This window comes from Ruditapes philippinarum, unplaced genomic scaffold (genome assembly GCF_026571515.1).
Source record: "Ruditapes philippinarum isolate M1 unplaced genomic scaffold, ASM2657151v2 ctg16889_1_1_1_1, whole genome shotgun sequence".
In the NCBI taxonomy this organism is placed as follows: domain Eukaryota; kingdom Metazoa; phylum Mollusca; class Bivalvia; order Venerida; family Veneridae; genus Ruditapes; species Ruditapes philippinarum.
In genome coordinates, this window is record NW_026862429.1 from 1,199 (window position 1) to 18,873 (window position 17,675).

General features: G+C 31.8%; 1 protein-coding gene across 1 annotated transcript; it reads right to left on the reverse strand.

The window, feature by feature from the left end:
- Positions 1 to 284: 284 nt before the first annotated feature.
- On the reverse strand, positions 285 to 7,929 carry LOC132719044 (multiple epidermal growth factor-like domains protein 10). Its single transcript, XM_060702782.1, has 7 exons — positions 7,884 to 7,929; positions 6,192 to 7,841; positions 5,558 to 5,672; positions 1,981 to 2,024; positions 1,603 to 1,668; positions 986 to 1,063; positions 285 to 747 (listed from the first exon to the last, which is right to left on the reverse strand). The coding sequence occupies exons 1-7, from the start codon at positions 7,927 to 7,929 to the stop codon at positions 734 to 736; spliced, it is 2,013 nt and encodes a 670-aa protein (XP_060558765.1). The 3' UTR covers positions 285 to 733.
- Positions 7,930 to 17,675: the final 9,746 nt, after the last annotated feature.

Sequence of the window (17,675 nt, forward strand, 5' to 3'; positions counted from 1 at the left end):
AATTGTGGCACGTTCTTTTGTATTCCATCTCATTTGTTTTACATTATACTCAGTGTTAATGTTAGAAATCTTTACTTGCTAAATTTTGTCATTTATTCATTTTCTTTTTGTTGAACTTTAAAACATACAAAATGTATTTAAACAGTTCAACTTAATATTTTGATCATACATGTATCACAAAAAATGGCAAACATTGTTTTACAAAATGTATGTCAAAACTTATAAATGCATATTATAACCAGTATAATTTTGATAACAGACATAAATAAATCGCTTTTATCATATAATGTCAACATTATACAAGATTGTGCGCAGCATGCAATATGTAAGCGATTTGGCTTAATAAAATGAATGAGATATTATTATATATATATAAGTATGCATGTCTGTTGCATGTATTTGTTATAAATTCAGTTGTGTGGACTTCGAAATGACAACACACAGTCAAATGTTTTATTGTACTTTTATATAATATTTTAGGTATTTTACAAAAGTGCTAAACACATCAAAGTATCAGATTTAACAAAAAGAGACGAAACTGAATGCATATTCACAATTAGTTTGTGTGTTGATTTAATGTAGTCTATTGTAAATAATTCGAATTGCTACTCAATTGACGTGACACCTTTTTTGAAAGTAATAAATAATTGTTGTTGTTGAGACTTTATCTTTGCTTATGCTAACTGCTATTACCACATCAATGAAAACCAGTGTCTGGACGAATATGTCTATATTAATGCTCGGATACTGTAAGAAAAAAACAAACAAACAAAAAAACAAAACCAATACAAATAAAAAAAAAAACAAAACGAAAAGCTATGAAAATATTTAAAAAATCATTTTTTATGAAACCAATAAAAATGTAGAGGAGTAATCTATAGAAACATTTTTATTACCTTTATTCGTCATCTTATTAACTATATACTGATACTAAATAACTTAGCTATTTACATTACTATGTTACGAACGATTTATTCACAAATACCTTGAACTCTTCCAGAGACCTCATAGTCATGTGACTTAAACACAGTGTCACTGTTTGTTGCTGTGTCGCTGTTTGATGCTGAAAAATAAACCTTGCTAATATATAAGTTATTATTGTATTTCATTTACGGAACTTATCAGAGGTAATAACTACATCAAGTGTTATGAATTATGATGGAATTATACCAGGTCCTCTTTTACGACATGCTATTAATTATCTTTTAAACAACAACAACAAAACTTGTAATGCATGCACATTTATCTTGCGTGACTTGCAAAACATTTTAACTTTGCAACCGCTTGATATAAGACATTTCAAAATTTAAATTGATGACATATCAAGAAGTTATGCAAAACATGTATTAATATCTAGATTTCATTTAAAACTCAATCTGGAAAGATAGTCAATAGGTTAAATTGTGATATAAAAAACGTAATGAAATCCAAGGTATGTTATTTTACTATACGTACCTATGTTTGGCATAAGGAATTGTAAATTATAACATATAGTAATAATATATGATAAATGAAATGCAAATAATGGTAAAGTCATTTCAATACATTATAAATGAAAAACAATAAAGATAAAGTCTATTAAATAAGAAAACAAGGAAATACCTTGATCACTGCTATTATTGCTGATATTGCCAGCATGTGCTGAATTTCCACATTCCAGTTCAATACCTTAAACGATTTAAATAATTATGTTACTACCTTATCTATTGGTCTGTTTATAATACGATATCGCCACAAATAAAAATCGTAGGACAAAATGCAATAAACAATTACTTCAATTGAAATTGTATGTAATCTAAATAATTAACCATTTGTTCAGAAAAGTTAATTTTGATAAATACTTAGTATGCTTTTTAAAACATAATATGATCTTGTTCCGGATTCATTTAATTAGAAACTGATTGGCATAACATAAGAATTGAAGAAAGTGAAATTCCTGAATGTAAAAAAATATTAGTGAGACAAAACAAATATATTTACCAGAATTTTCAAAAAGAGGTCCCTTGGTCTTGTCATGATTGTCCCTTATATGCAAATGAAATAACATGTTAGACTCATTTCTTAAAGGTTATTTTACTGGTTATTAATAAAAAGTATTAATTTTACTATTAGTTTATATTGATATTTATATTCAATTTGCTAAAGGCAATACTTTGATCTTAATTTCAATTGCGCGGAATTGAAAACCAGATCTAAAGTTTATGGTGTATTTGCTTTTATTGACATAGTGTCTTTGTTTGTTTTGGGTTTTACGTCACATCGACACAGTATAGGTCATATCGCGACGTTCCAGCTTTACGGGTGGAGGAAGACCTCAGGTGCCCTTCCGTGCATTATTTCAGGCACGAACGGGCACCTGAGTAGAACCACCGACGTTCCGTAAGCTAGCTGGATAGCTTCCTCACATGAAAGAATCCAAAGTCCCTGTCGGGATTTGAACCCACAGCGGTGAGGGGCAAGTGATTTGAAGTCAACGACCTTAACCACTCGGCTACGGACGCCCTAACATAGTGTCTTAAATCACCTAACGAAATCAATTTCTAAGAGCAAAAGAAAAATAAATAAATAAAACTGATCTGAGGAATCTCTTGTTTGAGATACAAATGTATATCACAATGATCAAAAATGGCTGGTCTACTATATTTACATATCTAGCATGGTAGTTTCAAAGATCCTGTATATTATAATTGAGGTTGTAAACCACATTTAACTGAAATTTTATGTATGTAAAAGATTATGCTTATAAAACAATTTTACAAACATCGGAGGTTATGTAAAATATGTTCTGCAAATATGTTTGCACATTAAATGTAATCATTTAAATATATGCATTTATTTCTTAATGAAAAATTTGACATAGACTTTATAGAAAATAAATTTATAATTTCCTCCCTTTATTTACATGAAATGTTAAATTCCGAAATAGCTTTATAAATAATCCTTTTCGGAACTTACAATATTGATAAATCTTAATTTGAGTCTGATTCCGACTGCCGGTTCAGACCGGAATATTTAGCCCGAGTGTATTTTGTACGACGGTATCAAGGCTCTGCCGAGTTACCGATAAACATTAACCCGAAATTAAGCCTCGTTACCGCTTATCCCAAAGCTAAATGTTTCTGTCTGTAACGACAGCCTGTTTTTAATTGTTTCGGTCGTCAGACCAAAAACTCATGTTTTATTTGTTTTTTTTTTTAATTGATTAAGCCAAATAAACATTGAAATGAATATCAGTGTTGCAATTAGTCTTATAGCCAATTTACTATAGTTATAACACTGGAAACAGACTGGTGACACTTTACAAACAAATTGGTATTTTATCTCACAACCTTCATCTTTCTGACATTCTTAGACCCAAACAAATTCAGCGCCTTCTGTGCTTTGATTTTCTTTTTCTGTTACACTACATCAATCGTATCTCCGATAGGAATTACAAAAAAATAATATACTACTCAACTTTTGCCAAACACCGTATGTTTGGATGTGAATATTTTATCAAATTATTTTTAAAGCCGTGCGAAAGGTGTTAAATGTTGATTTACTGTTCTGTTTTATCAATCCAGCTGGAGGACGAATTTGACCCTATAAATGAGTTTAACACTGATTTGGTGCTAAAGAAGAGGATGATCAACATTTTCGAAGATTTCGAAACATGCAGCGTGTTTTTCAAATTTGTAAAACTGTTGTTGTTTTTTGATTATTTACAGTTTTAGACTTAATACCGTGTGCTTGACCCGTGAATTTTAATGACAGCTTGGCAGCGCCTTCTCATCTCTCTTTGAGGTTTCTTATCGTTCTAATGGGTATGGCTGTCCATTCTTGGACCAATATGGCTCCAAGCTCCTTCATGTGATGGTTCTGGGTTGCAGCTGATGGGCTGAAATTATAACCTGCAGCTCATCCCACATCTGTTCTATTGGCTTAAAGTCAGGTGAGCGTATTGGCCAGTCCATGCGCTCAATATATTCCCTCTCTAGGTAGTCCTGGACCACCCTTGCCTATGGGGGGCGAGCATTATCATCCATTAGAATGAACTGATCGCCGACTGTTCTAGCATACAACCTAACCTGGTTGTCTAAGATGTCTTCTATGTATCGGTGACCTGTCAATGTGCCTCCATTTAGCACAACCAGTTCGGTTCTTCCATCCCAGCTGATGCCAACTCACTTTGACTGACCCACCTCCGAAGCGGTCATGATCAGCAATATTTGAAGCCCGAAACCGTACACCTCGTCTTTTTCAGACTCTAGCGCGCATATTTGTGAAGTCTAGGTAGAACCTGGTTTCATCAGTGAACAGAAATTGTCTCAAGTGTTGCATGGTCCACCGTGCTTTCACCATGGTCGATTCCAAACGGGCCTTGCGATATCGACGCGCCAATAGAATACGTATGAAAGGTTTTTTCGACTGCAAATTACACGCCTTCAGCCTTCAACGTAACGTCTGCGTGGAAACACGGACTCCCGCAGCATAAGCAAGGTCATTTTGAAGAGAAGTTGTTGCCGAAAACCTTGCACTCTGAACGACCAAAAACAGATCCTGAGCTTGTGTTGTGACCCATAACCGACCTCCAGCATCCCTCCTGGTGAATGTACCATGTAGCCGGTATCTCTCCCAGGCTCTGGTGATGACGGTGTGGTGTACAGCAAGCACTGTATTGCGGAAGGTGACCCTTGCTGCACTATTCCTACAACCTCTAAAATGCCGACTTATATTAGCATTCGCCATGGATGTGATAGATGTAAGAATTGTAAGCCACATGTGATTGTACACCCAATCAAAACATGAAAACATAGGGTGTATGCTTTCCATGCTACCTAGACGAGTTGTAACGGATTAGTCTACACTGATTCATATGAAGGGGACTATCTCAAAGCATTGCTGAATCAGAATTTTCAACAATTGGAAAGAAATCTGTTTTATACTTTTGAAAATATAAAAGTTAACTTATGGTGCTTAGCAAAATTGGATAGTTTATTTCCAGTCAGCACTTGTTGTTTCTAATAGCAGCGTATTAATTTATTTAAAACTGCAAAATTACGTCATCCTAAAAACGCAGTTCATTCATTAAAGGTGTGTGTTAATGTCTTGCATGGGGATGTGTAAGACAGGTTTTTTCTGGCACCGCATAAGCAGTAGATAAGCTTGTCTTTATGCAAGAATATAATGTACACAACTGTGTACAGTATATAGTAATGTTATCATCAGTTATTATGAACCACCCACTGATGACACATATTATATTATAACATAAAAATATCATTGTTACACAAATATGAAAATTATTTTCAAATTATTTAAACGTATTACAGTATTTTAATGAAATACAGGGATAAGCAGAAATGCAAATATCTTCCAAGGTAAGAACATAAGAGTAACGTTTTGCAAGCGATTTTGCTTATAAATTTCCGCACTGATTTTAATAATTGTCGTGTCAATGCACAATCGTAATTCAAAAAATATTCTTTTGTTTGTAATTTAAGAGCTTTTTGAACTTTGATGTTATTTTATTTCTAACTTTGACTTTAATTTAGTTGAATATATTAACAACCTTTACCTTTTACGACATTTCCAGCAAATAAACGTAACCACAAATATAATGTTAGCAACAACTGACACAATTAGACTTGTTCCAAGTAATAAAACAGCTGACTGTTCTGAGGATCTTGAATCTAAAATATTATTTTGTAAAATAACATCATTCTGTAAATAACACAAACATCTGAGCGTACAATTTAAAGTGTTCTACGTAGGTATAATAAAAGACGTTTTTAAAAGTTTATACATAAAGTATCTCTATAAATATATCAAGACATATATGTCTAGCATTAATATGGTTTTCACATATTGCATACATATATTCTATAAATGGACACGTTTTAATTGTTGTCACAGTAAGTTTAATTATTATTATCATTAAACATCTTTAAACAAATCATTAGCATCAGCATTATCCTCAGCAGTAGCAGCGGCAGCAGCAGTATCCCTCTTCACTATCATCATTACAATTTTACAGAGGCGTCATAAATATGACATTGACGTTATTATAATACTTCGCTAAACAATTTTGATCACTCGGAAGCACTATCAACAATAATATTTCAGAAAAATTACAGACTCGATCTGATTTGAGGCTTTTAAAAGAATATAAGATGTATTGAATTTAATTTGAAATATTGATTATAGCTTACCTGACCCCAGAGTGCAAATATTAATTTTGCAACCTTTTGAACATTTGCCAGTGATTTGGTCACAAAGTGCATCGTTGCAATAAACAGAACATTTCTCAGAACACTGTAAACCATGAAAACCATCAACACACCCGTACAGACATTTACCATCTGTCTGCTGACATATACTTCCACCTGCATTTGTTTGTACATTGCATGTAGAGGCACACGAAAAGTTGCAATTATCACCATAAAAGTTACCTTTACAATTGACACAAAAACCTGTTTCGATATGACATGACTTAAGACAGTTCGTCGGGCATTGTTTGTCACATTGGTCATTAAAGTATCCAGACTTACATTGCACACAGCTAGAATCTGACAAACATGTAATACAGTTGCTATTATTTATGCAACATCTGTCACCAGAATAATGATCTACACAGCCATCAGAGCACTTGCCTGTATCTCTATCACAGAGACTGTTCCAACAATTAGACGGGCATCTTTCAGAGCAACGTGAACCATAAAAACTAACAGCACATTTTTCGCATTTCCCTCCAGAAAAGTTATCATTGCAAATACTACAATTGCCAGAGTCTTTCAAGCAGCCGTTCCTGTCACATTTGACTGGACAGTGACGGTTGCATAAATCTCCAAACTTGCCAGGTATGCAGATATTGCACTGTCCTCCTTCAAAGTTATCAAGACATCCATAGGAGCATTCACCATTAATTTTCTCGCATTGCTGATTTTTACAGCCAACAGAACAAGATATGTTACAGTACTGTCCATACCAGCCTGTTGAACATATGTCACATTTGTCACCAATGATCGTGTCTATTGTACATCCGTCTGTACAATATCCGGATTCCTTTTCACACACGTTACCTTTACACACTACAGGACACTGTTGATCGCAATTATTTCCATATGTTCCGGTTTTACATTTATCACATCTTACCCCAGCAAAATAAGGTAAACATTCACAGTTTCCAGTTAATATATCGCAAGTGTTTGACATACAACCAGTCGAACAAGTTTTCTCACAGTTTGGTCCATAGAGACCAGTTTTGCAAACCAAGCAACTGTTATAGGACAAGCATCGTACACAGTTACTCCGGCATTTGTATGTACAGTCGTTCAACAAAGGGTGATAAATTTTGTCGTTCTGGTAACCTTTATAATAACCATCCTTACACGATCCACAATCAGTATTCGACAAACACGTGATACAGTTACTTGGACATAAACTATCACATAAATTACTGGTATCGTAATATCCGTCCTTACATGACACACACTGATTATTTTCACAATTACAATTTTCAGGACAGGTACGAATACTACAATCATTTTGACCAACGGCGTTATCATATCCCTCTTTGCATGATGTACACGTGGTTCCTGACGTGCATGTTTTACATCCGGGTAAACATTGTGATTTGCAGTCTTTTGCAAAGCCGGGATAATAGCCATCATAGCAGGCAGTACACGTATCTTCATGATTAGCGCATTTTGTACAGTTGTGTGAACATCGTATGTAGCAGCGAGAACCTCTATAACCATCTATACAGCCTAGAGTGCATTCGCGATAGTAAAAATATTGCCCTGGTCCACATTTTCGTTCTCTACAGCATGCACAATCTACTTTACATTGTTCATCGACTTCTATAATTTAAAATAAAGTTATTCCAGCTTTAAAATTATCACGTAGACATGTGTATAGTAAAAATCCTTCATAGATTTTCGAGTCCATTCTACTTTTATTGTAGGCTTTTCAATTATTTATTTTTTTATTATCAAGACTGATCTTTCTGCCTAAAATGTTTGTTAACTTTTTTAATTTAACAGAGGAGTTTGTCTCAGTTTGGCGACGGCGCTGTTATATGCCATTTATACCAAATCCTTCATTTTTTATCAAACAAACAAAACACTTACCTCCTGTCGACTTGTAAACCAGTTGAAAAATACAAATGGTATATATCATCTGTAAAATAAATCGGTATTACTTTACTTCTACCTTTATAACATGTTACATTGAAATAAGAGCAAGGTGTAGCATATATCACTTTTAACAGCGTTTCTACAGAACAAATATAATATTTTTACAGAACAAGCATAATTATTTAAGGCTTGTTCTGTAAAAATATTATACTTGTCCTGTAGAAATATTATACATGTTATGTAGAAATATCATACATGTCTTGTACAGATATAATACTTGTTCTGTAGTAATATTTAACTTGTATTGAACATTTCTACAGGATAAGTATATTATTTCTATAGAACAGGTAATATATTTCTTCATGACAAGTTTGATATTAATACAGAACGTGTATTTCTACAGGACAAACATAATATAACTAAAGGACAGGTATTTTATTTCTACAGGATATGTATGATATGTTTACAGAACATATTTTTTTCAGAACAAGTAAAATATTTAGACAGAACATTTATAACAATTCTACAAAATATGTATATTTCTACAAAACAATAATAATACTTCCGAGGGACAAGTAAAATATTTCTCTAGGACTGGTTAATTTTTTCTACAGAATGTGTATAGTATTTCTTTCTACCAGGGAATTATAATTTTTCTGGATAAAAAGTAAAACAATCCATAAAATATTATACCACTTTTGCATAAATTATAATATTACTATAGAAAAATTATTAAATATCTTCAGAAATTTGGTAACTTCTGAAGAGGTCCTCGAGGCAATGCTACATGCCAAAATTTTAGCTTTAGAAATTGCAGTCGTGTAAAAAATATTGACCAGATTTTCATCTCTTTTACAGTTCATGAAATATGTAACCCCAAGAGCGTGTCTATTTTCTACCCCAGGGTCATGATTTATTTCACTGTAAGTTTAAGACGTTTATGAGATGACTTTACATGCCATATATCTAAATACTGAGCATTTCTTAAGGAAAATAGAGATAACCTATATACCAATTTATAATTGATTTAAAATTCCTATGCATTAGATTGGTATAACTATAATTTCTGTAGAGGGCTTCCTGTGAAGTTGGTTAAAAATCTACCAATTGTTTTAAGAGGACGTGTTATCCATGACAATTCAACTGATATCAAACTCGTTGGCATATCAAACTGAATATAAACTTTGTTTATTTAAGGGTAATCCCCGATTATTGCCCGGTACCAATTGCGATTGCTAAAATTTGATCAACAAAAAGATTTCTTTCAAAATATCTAACCTTCAGCCATTGTGATGTTTGGACAAATACTTTTATTTTTTCACTAGTATGTACATATACCCTACACTACGTACAGTATAAAATGTAATTTCAAAATATTAAAGTCATTACTCATATATTTATTTCAGAAAATGTAAATATAATATAAAATCTTTTACTTGAATGACAAAATTGAGTAAATATGAAACTTTATTTTACTAACCAAATTTAAGTTCCTCATTTTTTCTTTTATATTTTTTCTTCATCAAACACGAGCCATTCATTTTAGTTTTTAGAACAATTATTTGCAATTTGTTATTGCAGCAAAGTTATAAACCTTTCAAAACGAAGTAAACAAAATATAACATACATACCCTTAGGTATATGGCCAATAGCATAAATAATATAGTTTCGTTATACGTATCAATGTCTTAAGTGAAACGTGATCTTTAATAAAATCAATTTTCTATTCATTTAACATTAACCTCATTGCAAATGATTTAATAGGTTAGTTTAACACAATAATGAGAAAAGCGAAACAATGTAAATCACGAATATAAGTCATGCAACAAAAATATTATTCAATGATTTAAACAGGTCTTGTGCACTTCATTTGTCAATTATGTAGTGTGTTAGGTAAATAATCCGTACATGCTTGAAATAAAGAACGATTGGGGTACCTGGGTCATCAGACGTCTCCAATGTGTTGTAAATGATTGCTGGCGACATCCATTTTTGTGTATCAATTGAAGTAAAAGCCTAATATCGTTAGAACCACTCTACAATATTATAATGCGCATTCTCCGCTTGAAAATAAGACTTTACTTACACGAAAAATTAACGTCGAGGTGAATAAATCTGTAAAATGAAAAATTCGAAAATATCATATATAATGTACACTAAAAACAATCATAATGATTCATTTGCTGTTCAATCGTTTAATCTTTATGAATTTAATTAATAATCTTTATATAGCGTTTTATTATTTAAAGTTTAGAAAAAAAGTAACAGTAAACACGTTAAAGCTACAATATCCCCAAGCACGTGAACCATGTTAAGAACTTTGCTGCTTTTGTTACTTCGTAACACCTCTTCGATTATAGTTTATCAATAAGAGTTTATCTTGCTGGACGAAAATAGCCGATAACAAAGCAATTCTGCATATTCATTAAACATTTCCCGGCATAATTTAATCTTCTAAAGCTGCAGAAATAGCTCTTGCATAAAAAACATTGTATCTAATAAAACCGAGACTGAGATTTTCAACTATTTGTTTTGTTTCCATTGTTCCCTTTTATAAGAATTTCATATGGATCACGAGCTCATTAAAATGTCAACGGTGATGGTAAAATAATATTAATTATTTTGCTATTTTAAAAGATAATTACATTTACTATTATTTTAATTAGAAAACATCGACCGCTGTAAATATTAATCATCTACTATATTGCTCCATCAGCTTAATGAACTACCTGCTTTATTTTGTAGGTTACGCTCGATAGATTCTTAGTCAAGCATATCGTGTACTCGGTACGTTATATAAATACAAGACAAAACCCGTGCAAAAATACAATCACTCTGTTCTTGTCTGCAGTACAGATTGACGGGTCATAAAGAATTTATTCTGCTATTTACATTGGAAAGAGGACAATTTATGGTCAGTAAATTCGTTACATTGTTTCTAACTTTATTTCTATTCGGTCAAAACATAGGGGCCCCTGTTCAATCATAACTATAGTTCGCCAGTTACGAGAATCCAATTGCCGGTGGTTTTGTCGAAATGCATTTTAAGCGCTTGTCATTTGAACATGTTGAATCTTAGTACAAAACTCATAGTTATAGAATTGACAGAGCTGCTGATCTAGCAGGAGTTCCTGAAAAAGCTATTATAATGAAAATCCGTAGATGGAAAAGAGATTGTTACAAATTATACATTCGATCAGAATTATTAGAAAGTTCGAGCAGTTTGTGTCATTTTTTCAACAAATTTTGAGGTATTTTTGTTTCGAGACATTTTTCGTCCATGTTTATTCATATGGGTCACTGGGTCGCTCCCGTACTGGAAAGTCCATCAAGCAGTAAGAACTGGAAAGAGTAACTTGTGAATACACGGGCAAAAATTGCATGGCTAGGGGCGGGGCGTTAAAGGTCTACGATGGTCCACGCTACGACTGGAAATAGAAGCAAAGATCCACTTTTACCTGCTCAATCGTTAATACATATCTATTATGGGGTGATGATTTAATTCACAATTTGGGAGGAAGTGTCGTTCATTTACGATGCATTGGCATTTGTTTGTATTATTTGTGTTGACATTTTACCCAGAAGGGTATGGGGGAAATTTGATAATGAATCAATGGATCTTGAACGCAAAAGGATTTATCGATAATGTCGCCACATATTTAGTTCTTTAAGTAAGTTTGATATTATCAAGTAAGAAATTGACATTGAAATGGCGTTTTTTATGAGGATGGTGTCCACCTAAATTTCGTTGGTTTGGAGTATTACCTTGATTTTTAGAAAGATGAAGTTCTAAAAAATCTATCATTCAATGTTTTGGTGATGAATTCGTTGAATTTATTCTGAAATAAAATTCTGCCGATCAACGGTTGTGCAGGCCTCGCAAATTAATGTACATTGTATTTTTCAAACATTTCGTTTTGTTATTCAAAGTGTTTACCATCTGTGTATATGAGATGAAGTTTCTATTAACATAGACTTGTTAAATGAATAATTAGCAACGTTATATTGTGTTTGCGTTTTCATTTTTGAATATTAGATAATTGCATGTAGATCAGAATGACCCCTTATTTTTAGCCATCATTGGTTTTCTGATTTCCCTTGAAAGCTATTTATAGTCATGCAATCATACTGTCCTTTAAAGATAGACATAACACGAAGTATCAAACTATCGCTGTGTGTGGACAAAAACAAATAAATGATTTTTGCAAAGACATCAATAACATCTACGACTATGATTTTTGTTTGAAGCTATTAAAATGAAATTAAATGCAAATGAAAGACTCCACTTTAATTGGCAAAATTGTTAAGCCAGATGACCTGCTGGCTATATGGACTGCGCTATGTTTATACTCGAAATCGTGAAAATCAAATATTCTGTATTGTTGTACAAATAGAATTTGTATCGCTTTCAAAATCGCAAAAACTCGTCGATGATTAACTGTTTGAAAAGTCATGAGAAGGAGGCCTCCTTTTGGTGCTCATCAGATCCTAATGAGTCAATGATGATTTTAATCAGATTGTTCGAATATGTATTTACTTATTATGATCATAATATATTACTAGTATTACCTTAGTATAAAACAGTCAATCAAATTCACAATTTTGTAGCCATATCATGAAATATGACACTTTGGGTACGACAACATGCAATTAGGGTCGATATATATATAACGATAAATATACCAGTTGTTATCGTCAGACAATGATAACCTTAAACTGATTATTGTTTGGAATAATTTTCATTAGTTTCTTATAAAATTGACGGTTTAAAATAAATGTCTAACTCTTGCTCTGTTCATAATATTTGTCTGTAGCAAAACTATCCATTAGAGCACAGTGGGAGAAATACCCCATAAGAAGGTAATAGGAGAAAAGCACAATGGGAGAATTCATTAAGTTTCTTCTGAGTGTTAATTTTAGTAAGTCTTTTAATGTATCAATACACATTTTAAAAATGTAGATAGTTCTTGTGGTAGAGCAGTTGAACGTCATTCAAAAGGTTCCTGGTTTAAGTCCTAGTCAGGTCGCACATTATTCTCAACCTGTACGTGACATTTGGCGCCTAACAAGGAGCCGTGCCTGCATATATCTCAAAGTTTAATTCACATAATATACTTTGCCGTCGAAGACGAGCTGATTTTTATCCTGTTAATTTTATCACGTCGCGGCTTAACATGAAATTTATGGATCAATCGGTCAAGTATTTCATGATCTATCCATAAAAACTTTTCACGCATGACAATCAACTTAATTAATAACATGGTCGCGTGACTGCATCACAGGCACGCCGTTGTTTCCGTGAGAAGTAAACGTTATACTCATTTTAGTACCAACTGGTTCCAGGATCGGATTCGTGATTATTTCAATAAGCTTATAGCTTCCAACACAATCGAACCCAAATCATTTTGTATGAGCCAAACACAACTTTACTAATGATATACTTTTATTGTGGTTGCTATTGATAAAGAACACGAACATACTACATTCATTTAGAATTGATCAGTCCAACATCATTCCTTTCCTTTTTACAAATGAAGCTATATAAGATATATCACACAAAAACAGACCTTCATGTAAGATAAATGGAGCACTGGCTTATATGACCTTTGTTTAAATGACTTTGTTATTATTAAGCTGCATAGCTGTATATAACGAACCCATACTTACATTTGTATCGAACCTCTTTGAATTCATCAGTGAAGTTGTTTTTTTTAAACAAAATGTTTATCATTCGTCGGGTTAATTCTACAACCCCGTAACTCGATTTTTGGCAAAATTGAGATTTTTATATCATTTTTTTCGTCTCAATGAGCTCTTCACAGTGAACATACTTATGTAGTTGTAGAACTAACATAAATATGTTTATTTCCAATTCCACAAACCCGTAACTCGCTATTTACATCAAACTTTAATTCTAGACTCCAGTAACTTCTCGTCCAATCAAACATTCTGATTTTGTACCACGTGATACATGACAAATCTGTAATGGCTGCCTACTTTATCACAACCAAATATTTGAAAAAACCTTTAGTGATTTATTTAGAGATAATTATAGTATATTACCTGACTGTAATATACATGTATTGATGATTTAGTTTTTAAAGCTCTAACATCATTTTGAATTATATAGTAAATGTCTTAAATAGATACATATGTAAATACTACATTTATTCGGATGATTACCATTTCGGACAGCCTCGATGAGTACTATAACTTTTTTGTTTCCGAAAGCTTCTTATTTTTAAGTTTTTACACTTTTTGAAAGGGTACTCATTGGCTATATAGCTGAACCCTTATTTCCATTTGCATCCATGAAGTTATAGTTATTAGATATTCTTGAATGGAAGACAAAATACCTTGTTTACATCTAGATGCTATAAGGACAAATTGTTTCAGATTCAACGCTGTTTTCTAAAGTACGAAAAGCATCTACTTGATGTACACTCTAAATAAAAAATTGAAACATTATAGCAACATAGGTATGTGACAGAAACGCATCGTCGGATACCCACGGTTGTTAAACATGTAACAGAACAAGTGCATACTTTTGAAAAATTGATGTAGATATCATTTGATAGTAGCATTGATTTTCAAACAGACGTGTAATATATAACACAGTAGGAGAAGTTAATGATATTTTTTACTTGAATTGTTGCTGTTTCTAGCCGAAAATTATTACACTTAATCAATTTTGCTTCAAATAATTCACATAGAACCCCGTATGTCGCTTTAATGGTGTAGAAATGACCTGAATGTTTTGCCAACAACCCAGTATCTCCCGAATGGGGTTTTAGAATTCAGAATATGTATGTGTTTTCTTATTTATTATGAAAAATTGAAATAAATTATTTGAGATTTTAGCTTTAAAATTGTAGGCACAGAAATAAAATTTGGTATATATGTATAACATACTGATTTCTAAATTCACTGAAAATTTTATCTTTATACGGTTTATCATTAAAAAGTTATTACAGTTCAAACTTTCAAATGCGATTTTCTAAAAATGACAAAAAAATGACATACGGGTTTGTAGTATTAAGCCAACGCATTGTCACAGTGAAAGGAGTTGTTGGCTTATAATTTTGCAAATAACGTTAATCAATAACTGTCCTAAAGTATTTTCTGAGAAAATTTATGGATTATATATGTGTCACATTTTCTAGTATTTCAAAAGAAAGAAATACTGATATCGTGATAAAAAGTCGCAGGTACAGTTAACTTAATTTAACTAGTCTCAAAAATACATCAAGATATATTTAAGCAAAATGAAACATGCTAAGCTTGGAATCCATTACGTAATGTCATAAGATTTGTGTATAAATTTGTACATATCTATAAAAATGTCGTAATTTTGTGTATTAATTAAATGTTTATAATATCCACGACACTCTCTGTTTTAGTCTTTTTTTAATTACGTAACCCTTATGTAGGAGTTGGTATGTGTACATGTTTTTGGTATTATGGTATAGCCAATGGAGGGTTTAGGAAAACATCAGCGGATCTTTTTTTACTTAGAAATATGACTCAATAGAAAGTATTAAGAAGATTGCCTAAATATGCATGACCACTTTAGTAAAAACTTAGTAACTCCCAACAATCACTCCATTGCGATCACAATTATGAAACATGTTTTAAATGTATTTGCAAGGATAGGGAATTCATGACATTTATCACATTTATTTTTATGAAACAAAATGACACATACATTAAATTGAGTGATGTAAACAATAAGGAAAATTTGTTTTATAGAAAATATACTTAACATCGGTAAATCCGCGTCATCACTTATTTCAAGGTAATGGCATATTTTCATGTGACCAGTGCTAGAATTGGTCAGAATTGACATATTTTATTCATAAATCTATACAACAAAGTTTTTGTGCAAAATATTTTAAATCTCTAGATTGTTACGTAAAATAGAACAACATTTTACATATTCTGCAAAAAGCAACAATAGTCCATTAAATGTGAGCGTATGTCTGAAACAATCATCATTTTCTTAATATTTTTGTTTGACGAAATTTAAACAAAGTAAGGATAATTATTCAAAATCATGTAAAAATAACATGTGGAACATGAACAAACTGAAATGTAACATAAATTACCGCGATTCAAATGATGACATTCTGTTTTCAAAATTGGCGACAAATGGTCTACGTTTGGTCAATTAAAATTGACTTTGACCGAACATATTGTTGTTACCTTGTGCCAAACAGCAGAAAATACCTATATGTTATAGTTTATAATTTTTGTACCATAGGTTTCATTTGTTATTTTCTTGTTTAGTACCGTGAGCTAAAAGCACAGTGTAAATTGTTTCTAAGCTAAACTTACTTTGAAGAATAAAAAGATTTTACTATAGATATTCTACAATTATACGAGACGTAGTCATGGTAACACAAGATGTTATCGGTATCGAAATTAATGCTCTATTATTTATTTTCTTTTCGTGAACTTTAGAAAATACAGGAAAAACATTAATAGTTCATATATGATATATTTTGATCTTATCACAAAAGAAACCAAATTCATCGTTTTACACATTCACAAGATGAATGTCAAAACTAATAAAGGAATACATGTAGTAAAAGTATAATTATGAGCACTGGCATAACAAACCGCTTTTATTTAAATGTCGACATTATAGAAAATGTGTGAAACCTGCAGCATGTAAGTCATTTGATTCAACAAAATGAATGAGATATTACCAAACAACTGTAAATAAATATGGACATCCGTTATATGTAGCTGTTATACATTCAACAATGCCTTTATCAAAATATCAACATACAGTCAAATGTTTCATTGCGTTTTATACAAGTTTTAACATAAGTGTAAAGCAGCCTTCAGCTTTTCTAAAGTTTAAATTTTTCAATATATCAAGATTTTATTTTCAAAACACCAGAAGGTCATAGACCCATCTGGCCGACATTTACATACTAATGATAATATAGATGGCTTTAGCAATTTAACATTTAATAATCATAATTATGCAACCCAAAGTTTGGTTATATTAATATGCGAAAGATAAAGCCTTCACATTTTTATAACGTAATAGTGATTTCTGCATCACTTTAACATTCAGTTTTAACATTCAATCAACTTTTATGTTCATATAAACATATATGTTGTATAGTAAAAATAAGTAGTAGCAAGAAAAATGATTCCATATCCAGTCACAACTTGCTAAAATTGAAAGTGACAAGTGGTGACCAATGGATTTCATTTCATATAGTCATAAATATTTTAATTGATAAACGCAAAATATTACTGGGATATAATATGAATGTGAATTCTAATTCTATTCCAAGTAACGGCTTGTTCTAAAACAAAAGTGGCAAGTTGACTGACATATGGATTAACTATAATTGTACATAATGAGATAACATTTTACAAAGCTACATGATAGACAAGTAAAGCATATAAGAGTCATGATCAACATAATTCACAGCATTACATCATGAAAGATAAGTTTAGGAATAATTACTCCTGTAAAGTTCGTTTTGTTCCCTTTTGTAAAAACTATTTAATAAAACTTTTTGACAGTTAAACTTTTCG

Coding starts and splice junctions, on each gene's coding strand:
- LOC132719044 (XM_060702782.1), bottom strand. CDS start 7,929: ATGGACTCGAAAATCTATGAAGGATTTTTACTATACACATGTCTAC. Junction 5,673..6,191: donor TATTTGCACTCTGGGGTCAG/GTAAGCTATAAT, acceptor ATAATATTTTAG/ATTCAAGATCCTCAGAACAG. Junction 2,025..5,557: donor TGCTGGAAATGTCGTAAAAG/GTAAAGGTTGTT, acceptor TTTGCATATAAG/GGACAATCATGACAAGACCA.